Source organism: Dipteris shenzhenensis, chromosome 15 (genome assembly GCF_047967505.1).
Source record: "Dipteris shenzhenensis isolate YYH24624 ecotype China chromosome 15, Dip_SZ_1.0, whole genome shotgun sequence".
In the NCBI taxonomy this organism is placed as follows: Eukaryota; Viridiplantae; Streptophyta; class Polypodiopsida; order Gleicheniales; family Dipteridaceae; genus Dipteris; species Dipteris shenzhenensis.
The window spans coordinates 10,890,217-10,909,375 of NC_141610.1; the positions used below are offsets into that span (position 1 = coordinate 10,890,217).

Here is a 19,159-nt window from a genome sequence, read left to right on the forward strand (position 1 = left end):
TTAAGTACCCTTCGAAGGCATTTGAGTGTACTCTCCCCCATTGTCGGAATTAAGTGTTCCAATTCTAGAATTGGTTTGGTTCTCAGCCAAAGCCTTGAACTCCTTGAACCAATTGAACAATTTAGATTTGCATTTTATGAGAAAGAGCCACGTGAAGCTAGAATAGTCATCAATGAATGTAACAAAGTACCGATACCCTCTATGGGTAGCTACATTCATTGGTCCACAAACATCACTATGCACAAAAACCCTGTGTGCTCTTACTGAACTTGGGCCATCATTTTTGAAAGGTAGGCAATGTAACTTCCAAGTGCACACCTCTTGAGCGGGCTGCTGTAATTTTGGCAAACCTTCAACCATATTATGATTATGCATGTATGCCAAAGCTTTGTGATGCACATGACCAAATCTAGCATGCCATAAATCACTAGGAGTAGCATACAAGACAGCCAAAGCATGCTGATTATAGGGCTGAGCATGAAGCTTGTAAAGACCCATGCTGGCCTCATAAGAGTATGTAGCCACAATCTCATACCCTTTCTTTGGATCCTTGATCCTGCATTGATCATCCTGAAATTCCACGAGCATGTGCTGATCATGGGCCATGGATGGAACTGAAACGAGATGTTTTCTCAAGTCAAGAACATTCCAGATGTCACGGACATACTTTTTCTTTCCTGAATCTAGAAGGATGGGAACATCTCCCACTCCTTTGATGTCCTGAGATGCATGTAACCTGCCTGCCATAAACAGGTTTGATTTCTTCAAACCACTCTTTTGTGTGAGTCATGTGCTTTGATGCACCACTATCTAAATACCAAGTATCTATGGCAGAAAATGAAGAATCACCAGATGAAGCATGAAGAGCATCATAGCATGGTGAAGCTTTTGCATTCTCAGCTTGACATTCCACATACTTTTCAACTTGTCCCAAGCACTCTTTGCATGCTTTCACGACTTAATGGTTGACTTAATGTGCGTCTTCATCACTGATAATGCAATCAAAGACAAAGCTTGGGCATCCCTGCAATCAAACCTCTTTTGATCCTCCGTGGTAGCAACCTGGGTAGTGCTAGTAGGACCCTAGTGGAAGGTGCATTCCTGCTAGGTCCACCAGGTCGAGTCTCATCACCATTCACAATGTCCCATAAGCCAACCAAAATATTCTTGAGCCGTTGCCAACCAAAATATTCTTGAGCGTGAACAACCACAAAGCATAGTTGGGTCCATCTAACTTCTTGGTACCAAAATTCTCATTGAGAGACATGATTGAAAGCTCAATAATGAGGGCAAATGTACCTGCAAATAAAATGCAACTGAAAGACAACTGACTACTATGCAATCACTGCAATGGCATACACTGACAGTGGCTGCTCTGAAATAGTAGAGAAACTGCCCAAAAGTATCTGCCCAAAACACAATCCCTTCCTGGATACAAAATGCAATCAAGCAATAGATTTCTGCCCCAAAAGTATCCTAAATCACAGCCAAACACTGGCTCAAAAGGCAATGCCAAACACTAGCTCAAATTGCAATGTACTTCTGCCCCAAAATCAGCTTGAATCTCAGCCAAACACTGGCTCACAATGCGATAGCAATTTCTTGCTCAATAGGCATCCAAAATGTGCATAAACCTTGAGCCAACACTTGGCTTCGAAATGCACAACACTTGAGCTGAAATAACCCCAAAACTGTCCAATAGCACCTGTGCAATGCAATCTGCAAGATACCTATGCGGATCAATAAGCTGAGGCAGGTACGCAGGTCCGGGGAGCAGAGGCAATGAGCTGGTACAGGAGCAGGGAGCTGGCTGTGCAGGATGGTATGGTGAGCAGACAGCAAGTGTGCGGATCAATGTACGGATGGCCGGCTGTACGGGTAGCTGCACCAATGTACGGATGGCGGTACTGCAGCTATGGACATGACTGCTAATGGCGGGTTGTACAGACTGTACGGAAACAGTCCTAGACTGGTACGGCAAGCTGCAGGTGTACGATCTGTACGAAAACAATTCATGCCGTTGTACGGGCTGGTACGGTTCCTCATTATTAACAAAGAGTTTGTTTCTAGAGATCCAGATGAATCAGATTGCGTTGGCTTTAATCTGTGTCCAATCTTTTCTCTTGGTCTTGCAAGAACCCCTTAACAAAATGGCACTTAGAGGCTCCCCTACTAAAGGGTTGAGCGTGGCCTTAACAACCAATGTAGCTGCCAGTTTCCGTGTAGCTACTGTTATGTCAACAATCCCGAATTCCTCTTATTTTTTGTCCTTTGCATAGAATGACCATTTGACTTGGGAGATCTTCCTCCTGTGTAAGCCTCCACCCAAAGGAAAGATGTACACATCTTAATAAACTGGTTCACCCCTTCTAATAGGGGGCACAGCATGAGAGAAAGAAAATGGCCATTGCGTAAATACAACGATTTGGGACCATTTTTCTACTAGCGAGATTATCTTGAAATGCATTCCATTTTTGCACTTTGGCCTAGAATCTTGTTTCAAAATGGATAGGAATTCCCAAAAGCCTTTATACTATTCCTTTCTTAAAGTTTTGGCATCTCATAGCATGAAGAAAGGTTTGGTCCTCAGAGAGTCGGGGACAATAGGCTGTTTGGAATTATTGATGAGAGATCTTGATGCAAGACAGAATGTCTAGGCAATCTATCATCTTTGCAGCATATTCTCTTTCATTTCTTGGAGTGAGGGTTGTGTCGTTTGCAAACTATTGATTCATCAGCTGCTGAGAACCATCAGGCAATCAATACCATTGATTTGACTCTTCTTCACCTCGTTTCTAAGAGCCATCCCAAAGCATCTGCAACAATGGAAAAAGAAGAGGGGCAATGGGGCAACCCTATCTCATTGATCTCTTAATTGGGAAGGGTTAAGACATCTCCCCATTGATCTCTATCTTGGCTGAACTATTAGAGAGGAGGAGACTTATGTAAACATGTATTCTGCTTGGACTACTTGGCATGTTCACATCATTTCCATAGGTGGATGAGAGCCTCAAGCATATGTTTTCCTTTAATGAAATCTTTTTGCTCAGATTGCCATCCTTTTCCTTATTCTGAGAGCCTATGTCTTAGCTAATTTTGTAGCTGTAGTGAAGCATGATTAGAAGTCTCTAGCTCTTGAGTTTCTTCATGTTTCCACCTTTTGGAATTAGCTTAATGATACCCCCATTGAGGCGAGTAGGGAGAGATCCATTCGAGAGGCTCTCTTGCTAGACTTCAAGTAGGTAAGGTCCAACTACTTGCCAGAATATTCAGTTGAACTCTATGGGGAGTCCCATCTTCTCTAGGAGTTTTGCCGTTCGCCATGAAATTAGCAGTCTCTTCCAACTTCTTGAGAGTCATTGGTACTTCCAGCTGTAATAAGTCTACTTTAGCAACAGATTGGTCTTGGCCCGTTGTCACTTTGATCTAGCTTGAAGTACAGAATGATTAACTTCAGTCTCTATTGCCAGCAGCTTCTTAAAGTTATCCACAATGACCTCAGCATTCTCTGCCCTTGAGGGGCAATGTGAACCATCTGCCTATTTCAGCATGGGTATCTCTTCTTGGGATTCCTTCTATTTGATAATTATGAATGTTTCTTTTGTGGGTCTATCTATTTTCCCTACCCTTGTCTTTCACATCTTTTCGAAGGGTGGTTTTTGTCCTTTCCTTCTTCATGCCCATGTTTGTCTTCCTTCCTTGGAAAGCCTACTAGTGAGCACTTTCCCTATGGAAATTTAGGCCAATCACCTTAGCTAACCGACCACCCGGCTTAATGATGCTTGAAAGTGACGGCTTGGCTCCTAGGCTCTGGATGGAGGTTAGACTTCATGATAATACTCTAGCACTTGGTTTTCCATGTTGCTGCATTTGGGGGATATGTTCAGTTCAAGTCATATTTTTTTAATACACTGAACCGGACATGCCTTTGTGAACTTTATCATGTTAGTAAGAGACACCAATTGATTTATTCCATAGGAGGCATGACACCCTATCAAAATAGAAGCTCATATAAATAATTCCTTTGAATGATGTAATATCTAATATGCTTGGTCATGTTTGTGTCGCACTTGAGGATGTGACATTGAGGATCCTAAGCCCACATGCATTGGGATACTGCAGTGTATTATTGGTGCATATTTACCATCATGTGCTCCGAGTACTCCTCATGCTCATGCATGGGCTGCTTGTCTCTATTATTTTAAGGGATTAGCTGATTATCAATCTAATATGGTCAACCTAGCCTCATGCATCACATGCAAAAGGATGGTGCCTTATTCTTATTGTAGATGTCTTCCAGCAAATACACAAAACAAGGTAGCTACAAGTATATTTACTTTTCAAGTATACTTATTTCAATTATATTACTATACTTGAAAGTCTCCTTTGGTTCTTTTGGCCTCCTCAATGCATTGTCACTAGATGATTATCATGAGATATGTCAATTCCAACGATAGTTTTCTCTACGTAATCTTGCATCAATTTCTACCTGTTTAGCGACACTATGGTAATCTTGTTGTCTACCTATAGCATATTGAAAGATAACCCTAGCAATGATAGTAGCTCACTGCATGATATACATTTACTTGTATTATACAAATGTGTAAATTCATGAAGATGTAGTTGGCCAATCTATTTGTCAATGTGCTCGATGTTTCCGGAGCCTTAGATGCACAAGGATCTGTTATGTACATGCAAGTGTTATTCGTACGAGGCCTCAAATCACCACAGCATAACGTTATACATGAGGAAGAGAGTCAACAACGTGGAAACTCTGGGTCAATGAAATCAAAACTGAGAGGCATCAATGAATCTCAATGAAAAACAAGTCGAGCGAGGCTTGGGACATTTGAGCGAATTATGTGATGCATGGCTGCTTGTTGCAGACATTGTTTGTTCTTTATTTTTTATAAGAAGGGTTAGATCAATGATAGGTTTGGTTAGTTTAACCTTACATGTGGTTAGTTTAATTCCAAAGGCTAGGCAAATCAAAAGGCATTTGGACTGGAGCTCAACAGGATACCCCAGCATGGGGAGGAGACAAAGGCTTTGTATGGTTACCCAGAGGCACCTCCACGAGATATCTAGGCTTCCAGGTTGGCATTGAGGTGTCCGCGATGCAACAGTTTGCCCCAGTTCTTGAGAGTATCCGGAGAAAGCTAGCCTACTGGAGTACGGCTAGACTATCTTTGGCCGGAAGAGCGCTAGTACTCAACCAGGTTCTACTAGCGACTATGTGGTATGTTGCGTCATGTTGGTGCTTTCATGCTGACTCGATTCGTCAAGTGAGGAGATTGCTTCGGAACTCTCTGTGGAGTGGTGGTGATGGTTCTGAGGACACTAGGGCCAGAGTTTTATGGGATACTATCACTTTACCTTTCTCGCAGGGAGGACTTGGGGTTCTTGATCCGGAGATGCAGAGCAGAGCCCTTTTAGTCAAACTTCTTGTTAGAGGTTTGACTCCAGGAGATCAGCCGTGGAAGCAGTTCCTACTGCATGGGATTCACCAGTGCACCCCCAGAGCAGCAGGTCAGTGGGCAGGTAGAGTCAGTTGGATCTTCCTAACGGACCAGCATTCTCAGCCTTCCTCACCACTTGTGAAAAGGCTTGTTCAGATATGGGATCATTTTCGATAGCACCTCATCAGAGCAGTTCCCTCCTCCAGAGAGGAAATTGCTCGACAGCCACTTTACCATAACCCCCTAGTTCGGTACCAGAGATCTTCCCTTGGTACAGAACTTAGGACTCCCTTGGCCAGATGGCATGCTCAGGGGGTTGTGACAGTCGGAGATTGGTTCAGGGGAGGTGTGGAGATGTCAGAGGAGGTGATCAGAGATAGACATGGGCCACTTGGACAGATTGCTACCACCAGATTACTGATCATGAGAGCTATTCCTCAAGAGTGGAGGGATGTACTTACAGATCCAGCCTATGTTGATCCCATTTCTACTTGGTCAGGTTGTTTTAGTGAGGTTGGGCTATGTATTGGAGTTCGCTTAGGACCGGCACCGTTTATTTATTTTGAGACGGACTCCTCTCACAAATTGTATCCCACTCAGCCCCTGGATCGTCAGGAGCTTCTTTGGCAGAGAGTCAGGGTCATTGGTTGCCTGGGTAAGGAATGGGCCACCGATCCTTCCAAGTTGACCATTGCAGAGGATATTAGATGGAGACTTTGGATTTTTCAAGGTCGACCTCTTGCGGAGCTTGACTGGGACCCAGGTGAGTGGGCATGGCCTGCTCCGATGGCAGGCGTTGTCCTCTACCTTTTTTCCAGTACTCGACGAGGGCAGGTTACAGGCTTCAGCAGAGAGACTCTCATCACTTTCCATCTGCCTCCCAGCATTGGCACGCACAGGGACTTACTGCAGAGCTCTTGATGAGCTACTGGACCCACTTTTGGGGCATCAGTAGAGCCAGGAAAGTCTCCTACTTTCTTTGGCTCACTATACATAGGGGCATACCTGTGGGTACTTGGCTCCAGCAGATGGGTAGACCCTCCTTGTGTATGCGTTGTCAGCTTGCAGAGGAATCTAGCAAGCATTGCTTATGGAGTTGCACCAGCTCTAGAGTGGTATGGACAGGTATCTTTAGGTTGTTCTCATATGTTACATCTGAGTCTTTTCTGATGACTTGGGGCGCTGCTCTTTGGGGGAGAGGATCTGGAGCCTTTACTCTCTTTGAGTCAGAGCCAGGAGACCTCGGTTTCTTCATGCAGCGTCGCCAGAGACGGGGTCCCACAGAGGCCAGCATCATGGAGCCGCAGGATTTACTTTTGGTGCCGGTACCAGCACAGGATTCCATGCCTACTTTAGCTGCAGGGTCAGCCTGGGAGGTGATTTCCAGCATTACCCTATGGCGGATATGGTGTTCGCGATGTTCTTTTGTCCTTGGGGACCATTTATGCACGGAGGCTGACACTCTCGCTTCCATTTGGGCAGAGATTATCTTCACTCTTAGGAGTCAGTGGGAGCGGTGTACAGGCACCTCTTTGGCAGCTCGTGGGAGACTTATATCCTTCATGAGGACATGGGACTGCTCTTTATTTTTTCACTTGACCCCTTTTGGGATGTCGTGGCATTTTAGACCACCTCCATGGCTTTTTTGCCACATTGTTGAGGCTAGGGATAGAGTACTTTCTCTCCCACCTGTTGTATGATTTGTTTTGAATGGAATATATCACTCTTTATTTAAACTATGGTAGCTAGGCTAATCCGAGTGGTTTTCAGCCCTAGATGGTTGTGACCACCTGCATGTTGCTTGTGTAGATAAAATGAAACTGAAACTTGCCCACTTTGGATTTAGCTTCCAGAGCCCTTTTGATGAACCAAGATTAAGAGCCTCTATTTTGTACATCACCTCCTCTTGGGGTGTTTTGCGCTCTTGTATTGGCCACTTGGGAGACTGGTACGGTATTCTCTCTTGGGACGATCTAATGGTACATAGGACACAAGGGCCAAAGTGACCTGGAGCACTACCATCGTAGCGTTGCATGAGGCAGGCCTCAGCAATCATTAGAGCCTAGCGATAGTTGAGAGCATCCCTCATGCGGAGTCCTCTTGAAACTCAGGATGAGAGGGATAGACAACCATCATGCGGAACGAGTTTTTTTATTGAGGACTTAGGATGCCCACTAATACATATAGTGGTCTAGATGGGAGAGAGTTGCCCTCGCCCAAGTGTCACATTATAGCCAGATTTTACGAGGCTTTCATGCAGATTGACACGGCTATACCCTTGATTGAATACAAGGAGCAGATTAGACTCTGGGCGCATAGGCTCATCAACTACGTGTCTTCTCAGCCAGAGGAGTCCCTTTACATATTATTTGCATCCTTTGGGACTGGGGTTTTTATCAGCTTCAAGCTCATCTTGACATTATGACAAACTCTTAAAATTCATGATATCAGGCAATTTTTTGCACCTGACAACTGGCTTTTGCGCTCCATACAAATTGTGACTAAGACAATAGGCCCCTACAATGATTGCAATTTACACAAAAATCTCCTACAAGAATAGCGAGTTGATCTGGGAGCTTAATCTTGCAACATTTGCACTTTTTGGCCTCGTCCACCTGGTGATTCTTAAATTATATTTCTATTTGTTTTCGTTTTGCACTTTGGATATTTAGAGAAATTATGGATCCTTTTTAACTCTTCCTAAACATTGTTTAGCTTTCTTGTAGTTCAACAAGGCTCTTGAAAACATTGTCGGACTTTAAAAGTCACTTCACCCAATAATTTTTGCATTCAGATATTGCAAAACTAGGTTTGTCTTGAAATTGTGTCTTTTGTACGTTGTTGTAGGTTATCACACTGAGCTTATTCAAAAAGTAGTTGGAAGAATTGATAAAGTCACAGGATTTCTTTTGGTATACCCAACTTGTTGTCTCCATGTCCTTGAGGTATCATGCTAAACATCATTGAGGTCTTTCCCATGATGCAAGAAGAATTCACACAAGTTCTTAAGAGACTTTCATGTTAATTTTATGAGTTTTTGCATCTTAACGAAGATATTTCACACAATGGAACGTTGTGTGCGTTGAAATCACCCTATTTGAAGCCTTGCAAAATATCCTCTCTAGACCTTTGGCATATCTTCTCTACTTCTCACCACCGCCCTGTTGCAATATCTCCTATTATAGCTATTGTGTATGTAGCACATTGGCCTACCATTCTCAATTCTACCTTCCCTTGCTTTTGTGCAGCCATCATATTGCTTGATTCTTGTGGCAGAGGACACCTTTTGCGCTCCTTCTAGGCTGCCTCACAACCCTAGGCTAGCTGTTCAAAGGCAGCCTCTAGCTGCTCCCTCTTTTCTGCACCCATTTCCTTCCTAGTTCCATCTCCTGTCCGTCTTTGTCAACACCTGCAGCCCTTTCCTTCGGCTGCGGTTTCGCTGTGGTTTTTGGTTCTCCTACTCTATCAACTCGATGCACACTTAGAATACCATCATGGAGAAACAACTTTTTGCGAATGATCGAGCTATTTGCTACTTTCTATCAATAGAGGATTGAAATACATTCGTTGGCTTTACCATAGTTTTGAAATGTGTCATTGCTATAGCTTCTATCTGCTATGCTTTCGTTTACTTTATCTTGGCTGAGGCATCCCGTTCCTTACTTTCTTTTCTATGCCGTTGGCCTATGAAACTTTACCCCATAAGCCTCAACCCCAACATAGTGAAATGGTTGTATAGCTTGTAGTGGAGGAGAGTTTTTTTTTTCCATGAAAAAGACCTCTATTAAGGATGAAAAACACCTTCAAGAGCAAGCTCGAAGCGGAAGTACATCATGCATGGCATGAACAAAAAGGCCACCCAAAATGGGTCAATAGAGAACCCCAGTATAAACCGGAAAGATAAGGTAGAGGCTGAAAGTGCCACCTCAATCCTTCTATAGTCTCAGAGAAGAAAGGAGAGCCCCTCCATTCCCTAAGGAAAATATCCTGGCAGAGGCTGTTGGGAGGAACCCTACATGGTTGCCCAATTGGCCGTCAAAGTGTGTATGGTATCAGTCCAAATACTGGCCATGGTGTGAGAGGGATGGACCTAATATCCATCAAATGCCTTTGTGCATTTGGCTCTGTAGGTATGCCACACTGGAATATTCGCCAGTATCTCGAGGTATCCATAGAAGCATGCACTAGTCTGAAAGGGGAGAACGGAACATCATCTAGAGAGCAATACTCAAATGTCGCCGAACCGAGATAGACCATGTTGAGTTCTACCTCTCAAAGAAGACCGGAGGCCCTGAAAGAGAGACCCAAGAAATAGAGCCCTAGGTCATAGAGAAACTGGAAGAAGCAAAGGTACTGAAGATCCTAGCAATCCATGACCCTCGCATGTCTGCAATCCCATAAGCAATGATGAATGATGCAGCGAGGACAAGTAGAGTCTTTCCCGAACCTGGACCTCCACATGTTCATTGCAATCCCTCCATGAGTAGACAGCCAAAAGAATAGATTGAGTTTTCTATTCCCGAGGGATTTCCAGAGTCTTCTCCAAAAGACTCTCTACAAGTCAGTAGAAATATGGAAGTTCTCCCAATGAGGGCTTCTGGAGGGCGTTGAGCCTCTACAACTGATCTGAAATTTCCTAGCATTACTTACAGTATAACAAAAGAAGGGGCGACTTTTCTCTCGGTGCCCTGCATCAATCCACTCCCACTCTCCGGGATCCCATTGTAAAAATTTAATGTAGATGCCTCCATAGAACCAATCCTCCATGAACCCAAAAGAGTAAGACATGGGTTTGGATCTACGTGCCACTCTGAATCCTTGCCATACTCCACAACCTATGATCCCGACAGGTTGAAAGGGAACGCCCAAGTGAATATTACCTAAAGATCTAGACAGCCTTCCACCTTACTAAACATCAAAGACCAAGGCATCCTCGTGCTGGTTTCCGAATAATGGAATATGCTACCAAATATGAAACCTGGCATCATCTCTAGCCAATGTATCTGGATTTGCTAAAAGAAGGGAGACATAAAAAACAATAGCTATACGCAAGACGGCATTTGGATCTATCTGCAATACCCTGTCTAAGTCAATTAGTTGTGTGACACTCTCTCTACTATGTCTCAGGCCATGAGTAGAGAAGAAATGCTTATTGATTTTGTCTCCCATGTGAATCCAAAAAGACTCCTGTGCATGAAAGGCATACTTAGCTCTGATCTAACACTGTCTGCTGATGAGCCCTTCTTGCAACAAGGTGCTCCTGAATCCAAGATTTTGTAGGACATTTCTGCTCTTCCCTCTATAGGGCTGCCAACTATTGGCGAAGACCAAACTCGTGTTTGTAGAGATATCTACGATGATATGGTGTTGTAGGCCATAACTAAACTATATGGCTGACCAGTACTTGGGTACTATATATACCAAGTAGTTGTATTGTTTCATTTGAACATTTCAGTTAGAGTTCACTTGTGTTTACTTCTTGTTCTCGTGTTCACAACTCTTCTCCATTCTTGTTCCTACAGTGTCTGAGAATCTCATGGCTCCTGGTACTCACGACCGAATGATAGACATCATAATACAAGACAAGCCTGCTGCCACATGTGAAGGGGGCAGCACTCCACCCTGCATATGAGACACCAAAATCCGTAAAACTACCTCTGTGAGATCCTCCTCTGCATAGAAGGCATTCAGAATCTTCATACTAGCAGAGCGACCTCTCCTATGAGGCTCGGAAATCATCAAAACCACTGGAAAGTGGTATGAGGTAGAAACCCTCGGAGAAATGCATACCAATCTACCTCTATCGTCAACATAAAATCTGTCAATGCGTGCATGGATGGGCATTTGAGGTCTCCTGTTCAACGATGAGAATAGGAGTGATTGTGGCTGAGTGTGAAAGGCATCATCTAACCAAAGGTCTCTGCCTTTAAACTAAAACAAGAAGGCATCCTAGGCTGCTCTCTCCAAAGAATACATGCCTCCCTCTCTACCCCTTCTTGTCTGAAGGCAACTCCACCATGTTGAAGTCACCTCCTATATAACCCATGAATCTAAAGGCCGAAGAGAGAAGTTCCTTCTACAGAAGGACATGGTCCCCTTGATTGTTGGGGGCATAGAGGTTGAGAAGACCCCAATCAAAAGAATGACCCACTGTGCTTTAGAGGGAGTGATGATACCATGCCCAACTACCAGGGAAAGAATAGAATCTAAAGCTGAAATGCAAGTCCCACTCCTTATGCCCAAAGTAGGTGACCAAAACGTGTGACTTGAAAGGAGTTTACCTGACTTTGCACAATCTCTAGCATCTAGCATGTGCTCCTGAATAAATAGAATGTCAATGGAACCCCTTGTAACACCTAGATGGAGCTGAGTTTGAATCACTGCCTACAACTGCCACCAAGGCCCTATATGTTCCAACTAACAATCCTCATCGATGGGAGGAAGTAGAATGGAACACCTTACCTAATATAGTGGCGGAAACAAACCCCTCCATGAGGGAGGACCTCCTGCTCAAAGAGTGAGGGAGGGAACCAAGTGGAGGAAAATCCACGGGGAAAAGAACTCATCTATGTGAGGAGGAAGACACCCTATCAAAAGGAATACCAATCATTGCCTCACTAAAGGTAGAGGGCACAAAATCCTCCTCAAGAAAATCTGCTAGATCCAAGGCAGAAAAAGAGTTCTTGTGAAATAGGCTTGGTGTTGGGGTACATAAAATCCCCGTATCCAAAGCTGGTGAAAGGGTATGCACTATCCCCTTCCCTCGTTTCATGAAGGAGGACGCAAATAAGAATTGGGCTGCTCGAAAGGACCATGACCATGAAGATCTACCGAGGCTCCAACGCTGGTCCTAGCCAAGACCGAATCGACAACAGTAATGGCTGGGTCAAGGTGAGGAGCTGCAATCTGGGCAGCATCCGTAGCAATAGTCTCTTGAGCTGTTCAAGGGGCAACAATAGTAGTCTCGGGTACAACTTTGGTCGCAGCCTGAACAAGGTCAGGAGTATTACTAGTTGCAACCAGAACAGGAATGTCTAAAGCCCCGATTGGTGAAGACAGTGCCAAAGGATCACTATGTCGAGGTCGGTGAGGAGCTGCACTAGAAGGCTTTTTGGGATGCTTCTTCTTTCTTGGGCAATCCCTTGCCCAAAGGTCCTACAAATCTTGCACCGATCCTGTCTACCCGCAATCTCGACTCATTGCCGAAAGAAAGAACGATCAGGGAATTGGGGCATGATATGGTCATTGGATAAGTTAGGGTCTGAAATGATGACCCTAACTCTAGGATCCCCATCTGATCTAATCGCCTCAGTTGCTTAAGAGGGTAAACGAGGGAAAAGGGGGGGCGAAGGGTCTGTGTGACCACTCCACTCCAAAGGTAGCTCCAATCGAGGCAAGGAGCTGATGATACACCTGAGGAAGGCAAGGGAACCTGATGAAAAGTGAAATGACCTAGCTATCCTCTTCTAAGAGGTCAAAGTCCAGTATGAAAGGTCCCAAAAAAATCCTCCTAGAGCCCAAGTGCAATGGGCTAACTTTGAGGACAGAGTTGGCAGCTTCCAGAGAATCAAAGACCACCTGGAAAAAACCAGGTTCCAACAATCAAACATCTTTAAGGTGTGGGATGAGGCTCGAGGGTAAAGCCGCAAGCATGCGGTCCCTAGCTTGTAGCCTGGAAGGATGGAACCCTTAGATCAAGGGAAGAGGGTGGTGAAAGACTCTAATTCCACATCTTCTGGGAGCTGCAGCAACTCGTCTTTCAAAAAAGTACATGTTCTTGCGGCCGGTGGAAGCGAATGGGGATTGTCTGATTGAACATCCACCATTCGTCAAAATCGACTCAAACTGAAATAAAAGGCTCTTTCTGTCTTGGGGGAAAGAGGGGGGGCTTGGAGGGAGGGGGAAAGGGAAAGGACAAGGAGAGAGGAAGGGGAAAAGGCTGAGAGGGGAGAGAGAGGGGGCAGGGGAGGGTTGAGAGGAGGCAGGGTAGAAGGAAAGAGGATGGGGGACGTTGAATGGAGGCGGGGGGCAAGGAGGGGGTGCGGGGTAGTTGAGAGGGGAGGGAGGGAGTGTGAGGCATCTGAGAGCATAGGTGGAGGGGGTAGCCTTCTCGGGCTTCGCCACAAGATTGCCTAGAGGCATGGATAGAATCGAGTTGAACGCTTATGGATATTGACATTATGAGTAGTTCACTTGAGAATTATCTATTCTTCTTGGAGCTTGCCAACATCATTCTTTCATCAACTAGCATACTTTAGTACTTTTGATTCTATGGAGAAACTGGTTGTATGTGAACTTTGACATCACTTCGATACTCCTGCAAGTTGTGGTTTGTGGTTTGTGGTCACCTCATCTTTAGGCACCTTACTTGGAAGTACTCCATAGCCTCAATAGTATTTGTCATTGTGGCAGGTGATTTATAGAGTTGAATGACATGAGTAGTGGTGCGACGTAAAAATTTCTCCGTACCCCCTCCCCAGGATTGGCTCAGCGGAACTCCTTTTCCGCTCCGGAGGACCCCTCTGACCTCCCAGATGATGATTTTGTACCTTCCACTTTCGGAGAGCCAGTTATTGGCATCCCTTTTGAGAGATCTTTCTCTCTGTCACCTGTGGACTTTCCTCCCCTTGGACCTCGTGTGTATGGCAGGAGGTTAGCTCCGGTGGAGGTTTCTTTTTCCGCCACCAAGTCGGGTAAGGTATTCCAACCCGCTTCCTCCCGCCGATGAGGATAGCCAGTTGGAATATACAGGGATTGGGCGGCATCCCTCATCGCCGTCGTAGACAGCTGATCAGGAATCAGCTCCATCCAGGTGTTTCAGGTGGTTCCCTAGACATGCTTTTTCTTCAGGAACACAAACTGGATGTTAGAGATTGCTCCAAGTTAGATAAGCTGCTTTCAGGCCGGACTTTTTGGCTTCCTACCTTGGGAACCAAAGCGGGTACATGCACATCAGTTTCAGATTCTATTCTCCCTTTGATCATTGGACACGGTACCATAACCCCCTCCAGGGCCCAGTGGGTTCTACTTCTGATTGACGGATGTAAGGTTGGTTTCCTCAACCTCTATGCTCCGAACAACAGAGGGGACCGTGTTCTGTTTTGGAAAGAGTTGCTCTCCTGGGCTGACATTGCAGATTCGTGGATTATTGGAGGTGACTTCAACATGGTTGAGGCACCTTCTGATAAGCAAGGGGGCAGAGAAGGTGGTATTTATTTCCTCGAGAGAGCAGCTTGGGATGCCTTCTTGTTCAGATTCAGTGGCAGAGATGTTTGGTCAGATGATGCATTTCATGTTCAGTCTCAGTCACTTTTGTTTTCATGGTCAAACCATAGGATGCAGATGCCTATCCATGCCCGGATTGACAGATTCTATGTGGATGACTAGGCTCTTGATAGAGGGGGGATAGTTTGCATTGCACCTGGTGTTTCCACTTCCGACCATTTTCCGGAAGTTTTGTCCATCTGAGAGCCCCATCTGAGAGGAGGGTCTCACAGTATCAAGATCCCCAATGCCTTATACACGGATGAGACCCTCACAGAGGCAGTCTTGGAGATCTGGGTTTTTCACATGCAGGGGGGGTGGCCGGTCCTTCACATGTAGCCACAGCACTTGCTGGTATCAGCGACTTTTATCACTCCGTTGCTAGTGCTCGGCGAGGTGAGGTACGGGTGATTAGTATCCGCCGGCAGTTGGTAGCCTTGGAGAGGGAGGAGCAGAAACGACCATCAGATGCTTGGGTACAGGAGCGCCTTGCTACGGCAAGGGCTCACTTGCAGGCATTGCTTGATCAGAGAGCAGAGTATGCCTTCCATGCACAAGAGTCCTTTTGGATGCAGATGGGAGGGAGAGTCAATAAACACTTTTTCTCTACACTTGGTCCCAGACATAGTAGAGAGAGTGTCAAGCAGCTTATTGACTCTGACGGCATTTTGCAGTCTCATCCGGATACTGTCATGCACTTAGCGACAGCTTTCTATGCCTCCCTTCTTTCTGCAGATCCTGACACACAGGCCAGAGATGTGGCTAGAGATGAGATTTGGCAGAGTTTACCTGTGTTGGTCACACCAAAGATGATATGCTCACTTGATGCACGCTTTACCAACACAGAGTTCAAGAGTGCTCTCTCCGCCCTTCATAAGGGCAAATGCCCTGGTTCCGATGATCTTACTCCTCCTTTTTTTACAGCCTTTTGGGATATGATAGGTGATCATATTACTTCAGCCCTGCAGGGCATTTGGGACTCGGGTGAGATGCCTGACTCACTCACCGAGGGACTCATACACCTTATCCCGAAAGGTGGCAACAAGAATTTTGTATCCCATTGGAGACCCATCACTCTTTTGGGCACTCTGTACAAAATCCTAGCCAAGGCGATCAGTATCCGGTTGCAGCCCCTTCTTCCAGACCTCATCCATGATACTCAGACAAGCTTTGTGCATGGTAGGAGCATATTTGATAATATATTTTCCTTTTGGGAAGCCACAGAGTGGGCTATGCAGAGCGGGCAGAGGTTGGCAGTTCTACTCCTGGACTTTGAGAAAGCCTATGACAGAGTAGATTGGGGTTTTCTTGAGGGCACTTCTACGGTTTGGATTTTCAGATGCATGGATTAGAGGGGTGGCCTCCCTTTATAGATCAGCCCACAGCCAGGTTTTGATTGGAGGGGTAAGGGGTGATAGGTTTCAGATTTCCAGATCAGTTCATCAGGGATGCCCTTTAGCCCCCTTCCTCTTTCTCTTTGTGGCAGAAGCTATGAGTATCTTTCTTAGATCTCAGGCTGAGCTTTATGGGTTGAGATTGCCCTTGAGATAGGAGCAAGAGCTTCTTGACTATGAGTTGGCTGATGACACATTTCCATGCCTGGGTCCATCACACACAAAGAAGGGCTTGAGATAACGCTTGTTGATCACCTTCCTGCCATATGGTTTTATTGAGGCCTCTCCGTAGTCACTTGATTCTTTCCGGACAGCCTTGGATATTTTTTGCTCAGCTGCAGGGGCACACATTGATTGGCATAAATCCTTTGGCTTTTGGATCAGTGATGAGGACACTCCAGGCTGGGGAGTTGACATTGGCTTTTCTTAGATTCATAGGGGTGTTCCTGTCAGATATTTGGGATGCCAGGTAGGATTGGGCATCTCTCTAGCACAATAGTTTGCCCCAGTACTAGAAAGTATAAGGAAAAAGCTCCTTTTTTGGAGCTCAACCAAACTCGACCTTGCCTCTAGAGTTGTGGTAGTGAACCAAGTTCTCTTGGCCATCGCCTGGTTTGTGTGTTCTTGCTGGTGCCGGTCTAGGGATTGCATCACTCAGCTCATTAGACCAGTCAGGAATTTTTTATGGAGTGGACTTGATGGCACGGCAGATGTTGTAGCGAGGGTGGCTTGGGAGACCATTATTCTCCCTACTTGGGAAGGGGGCCTTAATATTATTGACTCGGACTTGCAGTGCAAGGCATTGCTTTGTAAGGTGGTGGTGAGGGGACTCATGCCTGGGCAGGAACCTTGGAAGGATTTCTTTTTTGGACGCATTTAGGCTTGCACACCTACCTTAGGAGATGATTGGGTGGACAGCCCTCGCTGGATTTTTACTTTTGCCTCTCTCAGGTCTCCTGCCTCTCCTCTCATGACTGCCATCCTCAAAGCTTGGGGGAGCTTCAGGAACACTCTTCGAAGGGTTCCGCCCTCTACCCTTGAAGAGATTGATAGGCAGCCAATCATTTGGAACGATAGTATACTTGATGAGCATGGCAGACCTTTGGGCACTTCCCATTATATGCAGTGGTTTGGATGAGAGAGAAGCCCCACCTACACAGTAGACACTTGGAAGGCTTTTATCAGGCTACTTGAGGATCAGAGGCTACAGTCTGTGGGTCACCTCAAAGGGGTAGCACGCAGGATTCAGCAAATAGATGCAACCATCCCGGTGGATTGGACAGTTGAGATGCCTATTACTACCACCACTTGGATGGGAGCTTTTTCGAGAACAACAGTTCCTCTACAGGTGATCGCTCTTCGAGGTCTCGAGGAAGATGCTCTGGTCTTTGACGTTGGGGATGGAGGTATACTCTCTAGATTCACGGATGATATTCTTCTAGAGGTTGCCTTTCAGCCTGTCAGGATTGCTGGTTTTGTGGACCATGGAGCGGGCTTGCAGTGGTACTTAGACCCCGACCCTCTGCTCTTGGCCGTGGGATCCTGGAGGTTGTGGTTATATGGAGGTGCACCTATCAAGTGCTTGCAGTGGGACCCAGGAGAGTGAGAGTGGATAGATCATGGGCACCGAGAGAGGGGGATTCCCTTCTTTTGTTTCACGGTTGAAAATGCCAAGAGATTTCAGCTGAGTAGTAGAGGTTGGATTCGCTCCAGAGCCCCCCATTGGGATAGCTTCTTCATCACTAGAGATTTGCGTAGGAATTTCTGGAGGAGGCTCTGGAAATCCCTTAGAAATAGAAAGATCACTCTTTTCTTTTGGCTTTCTATTCATGGAGGGATTGCAGTGAACCTGTGGAGATCATGATTCGGGGCTGATCCCACTTGCCGTCGCTATCATTCTGCAGAGGAGTCAGTGCGACATTGCCTTTGGGACTGCAATCAAGCGAGAATTGTTTGGAAAGGAGTTGCTCGGATACTCAGCATTTTTCATACTTCCCCTTTCTTCATGACTTGGGGCTCGGTTGCATGGTTATCCCTTACTAGGCCCCAGGTGTTTTATGAGGGTGAGCCTTCTTCTTGGGCACTCTCGATCCGCCGACAGGTGATAGAGCCCTGCTCTCTTCAGGATGTACCACATATTCCTTTCAGAGCTTCACATGTTTCAGTGGACACCTCTTGGGAGATTTTGGCTAGCATTTCCTCTTGGCACATTTGGAGAGCCAGATGCACAGAGGCCTTGGATGACACCCAAATACACCCATCATAGGTGTTCACGGGTATTTGGAGTGACACGGTTCACACTTTGATAGCCATATGGGCTAGCATGCAGGGCCCTTCACAGGCAGCCTCTTCTAGGAGGACTGTATTTCTTCGAGTTTGGAGGGGTTCTCTCGTTTTCTCGGAGGTTGCTAACGGATTGAGATGGCACTATCAGCCCCAATCCTTTCTTTTTGGCTCTTGAGCTTTTCATGGGTTGCATGGTGTATCCCGTATCCCCGTATGGAGCTTGCTCTAACGGTTTTCTTTAATACTTAATAGAAGTCTCTTTTTTACCAAAAAAAAAAAAAAAGATCGTCCTCGCCTGTCTGCACTCCCAGAGGCAATGCTGAACTGACTCAACTGTGCGTGGCATCGAGGACAGGTAGGGTCAGCCCCGAACCCGAATCTCCACAGGTTCACTGCAATCCCTCCATGCATAGAAAGCCAAAAGAAGAGAGTGATCTTTCTATTCCTGAGGGATTTTCGGAGCCTCCTCTACTACTGGCATTTATGATTGTGTAACGAAAGAAGGAGACAGATTTTATGTGGTTGATTGGGCTTTGGACAAAGGTGGGACAGTATGTATTACACCTGGGGTGTCCACTTCAGATAATTTTTAAGTTGTTTTGATGATTTCAGATCCTGATGTGAGGAGTCGCTCTACTAGTATCAGGATTCCAGATGCCTTCTACGCAGAGGAGGGTCTCTCAGAGATAGTGTTGCGGACTTGGGTATCTCACATGCACGATGGGCAGCTTTCTCCGTCAGATGTAGCTGCATCCC

At 45.8% G+C, this 19,159-nt stretch overlaps 1 protein-coding gene across 3 annotated transcripts in view; it reads left to right on the forward strand.

The window, feature by feature from the left end:
• The window catches only part of LOC147893347 (uncharacterized), a 73,588-nt gene that overhangs the window by 44,660 nt on the left and 9,769 nt on the right, over positions 1–19,159 (forward strand). For all 3 annotated transcript variants that reach the window (XM_087386047.1, XM_087386048.1, XM_087386049.1), the window contains exon 4: positions 8,307–8,404. In XM_087386047.1, coding sequence (XP_087242173.1) covers positions 8,307–8,404 — 98 coding nt within the window. The remainder of the gene's footprint in view (positions 1–8,306; positions 8,405–19,159) is intronic.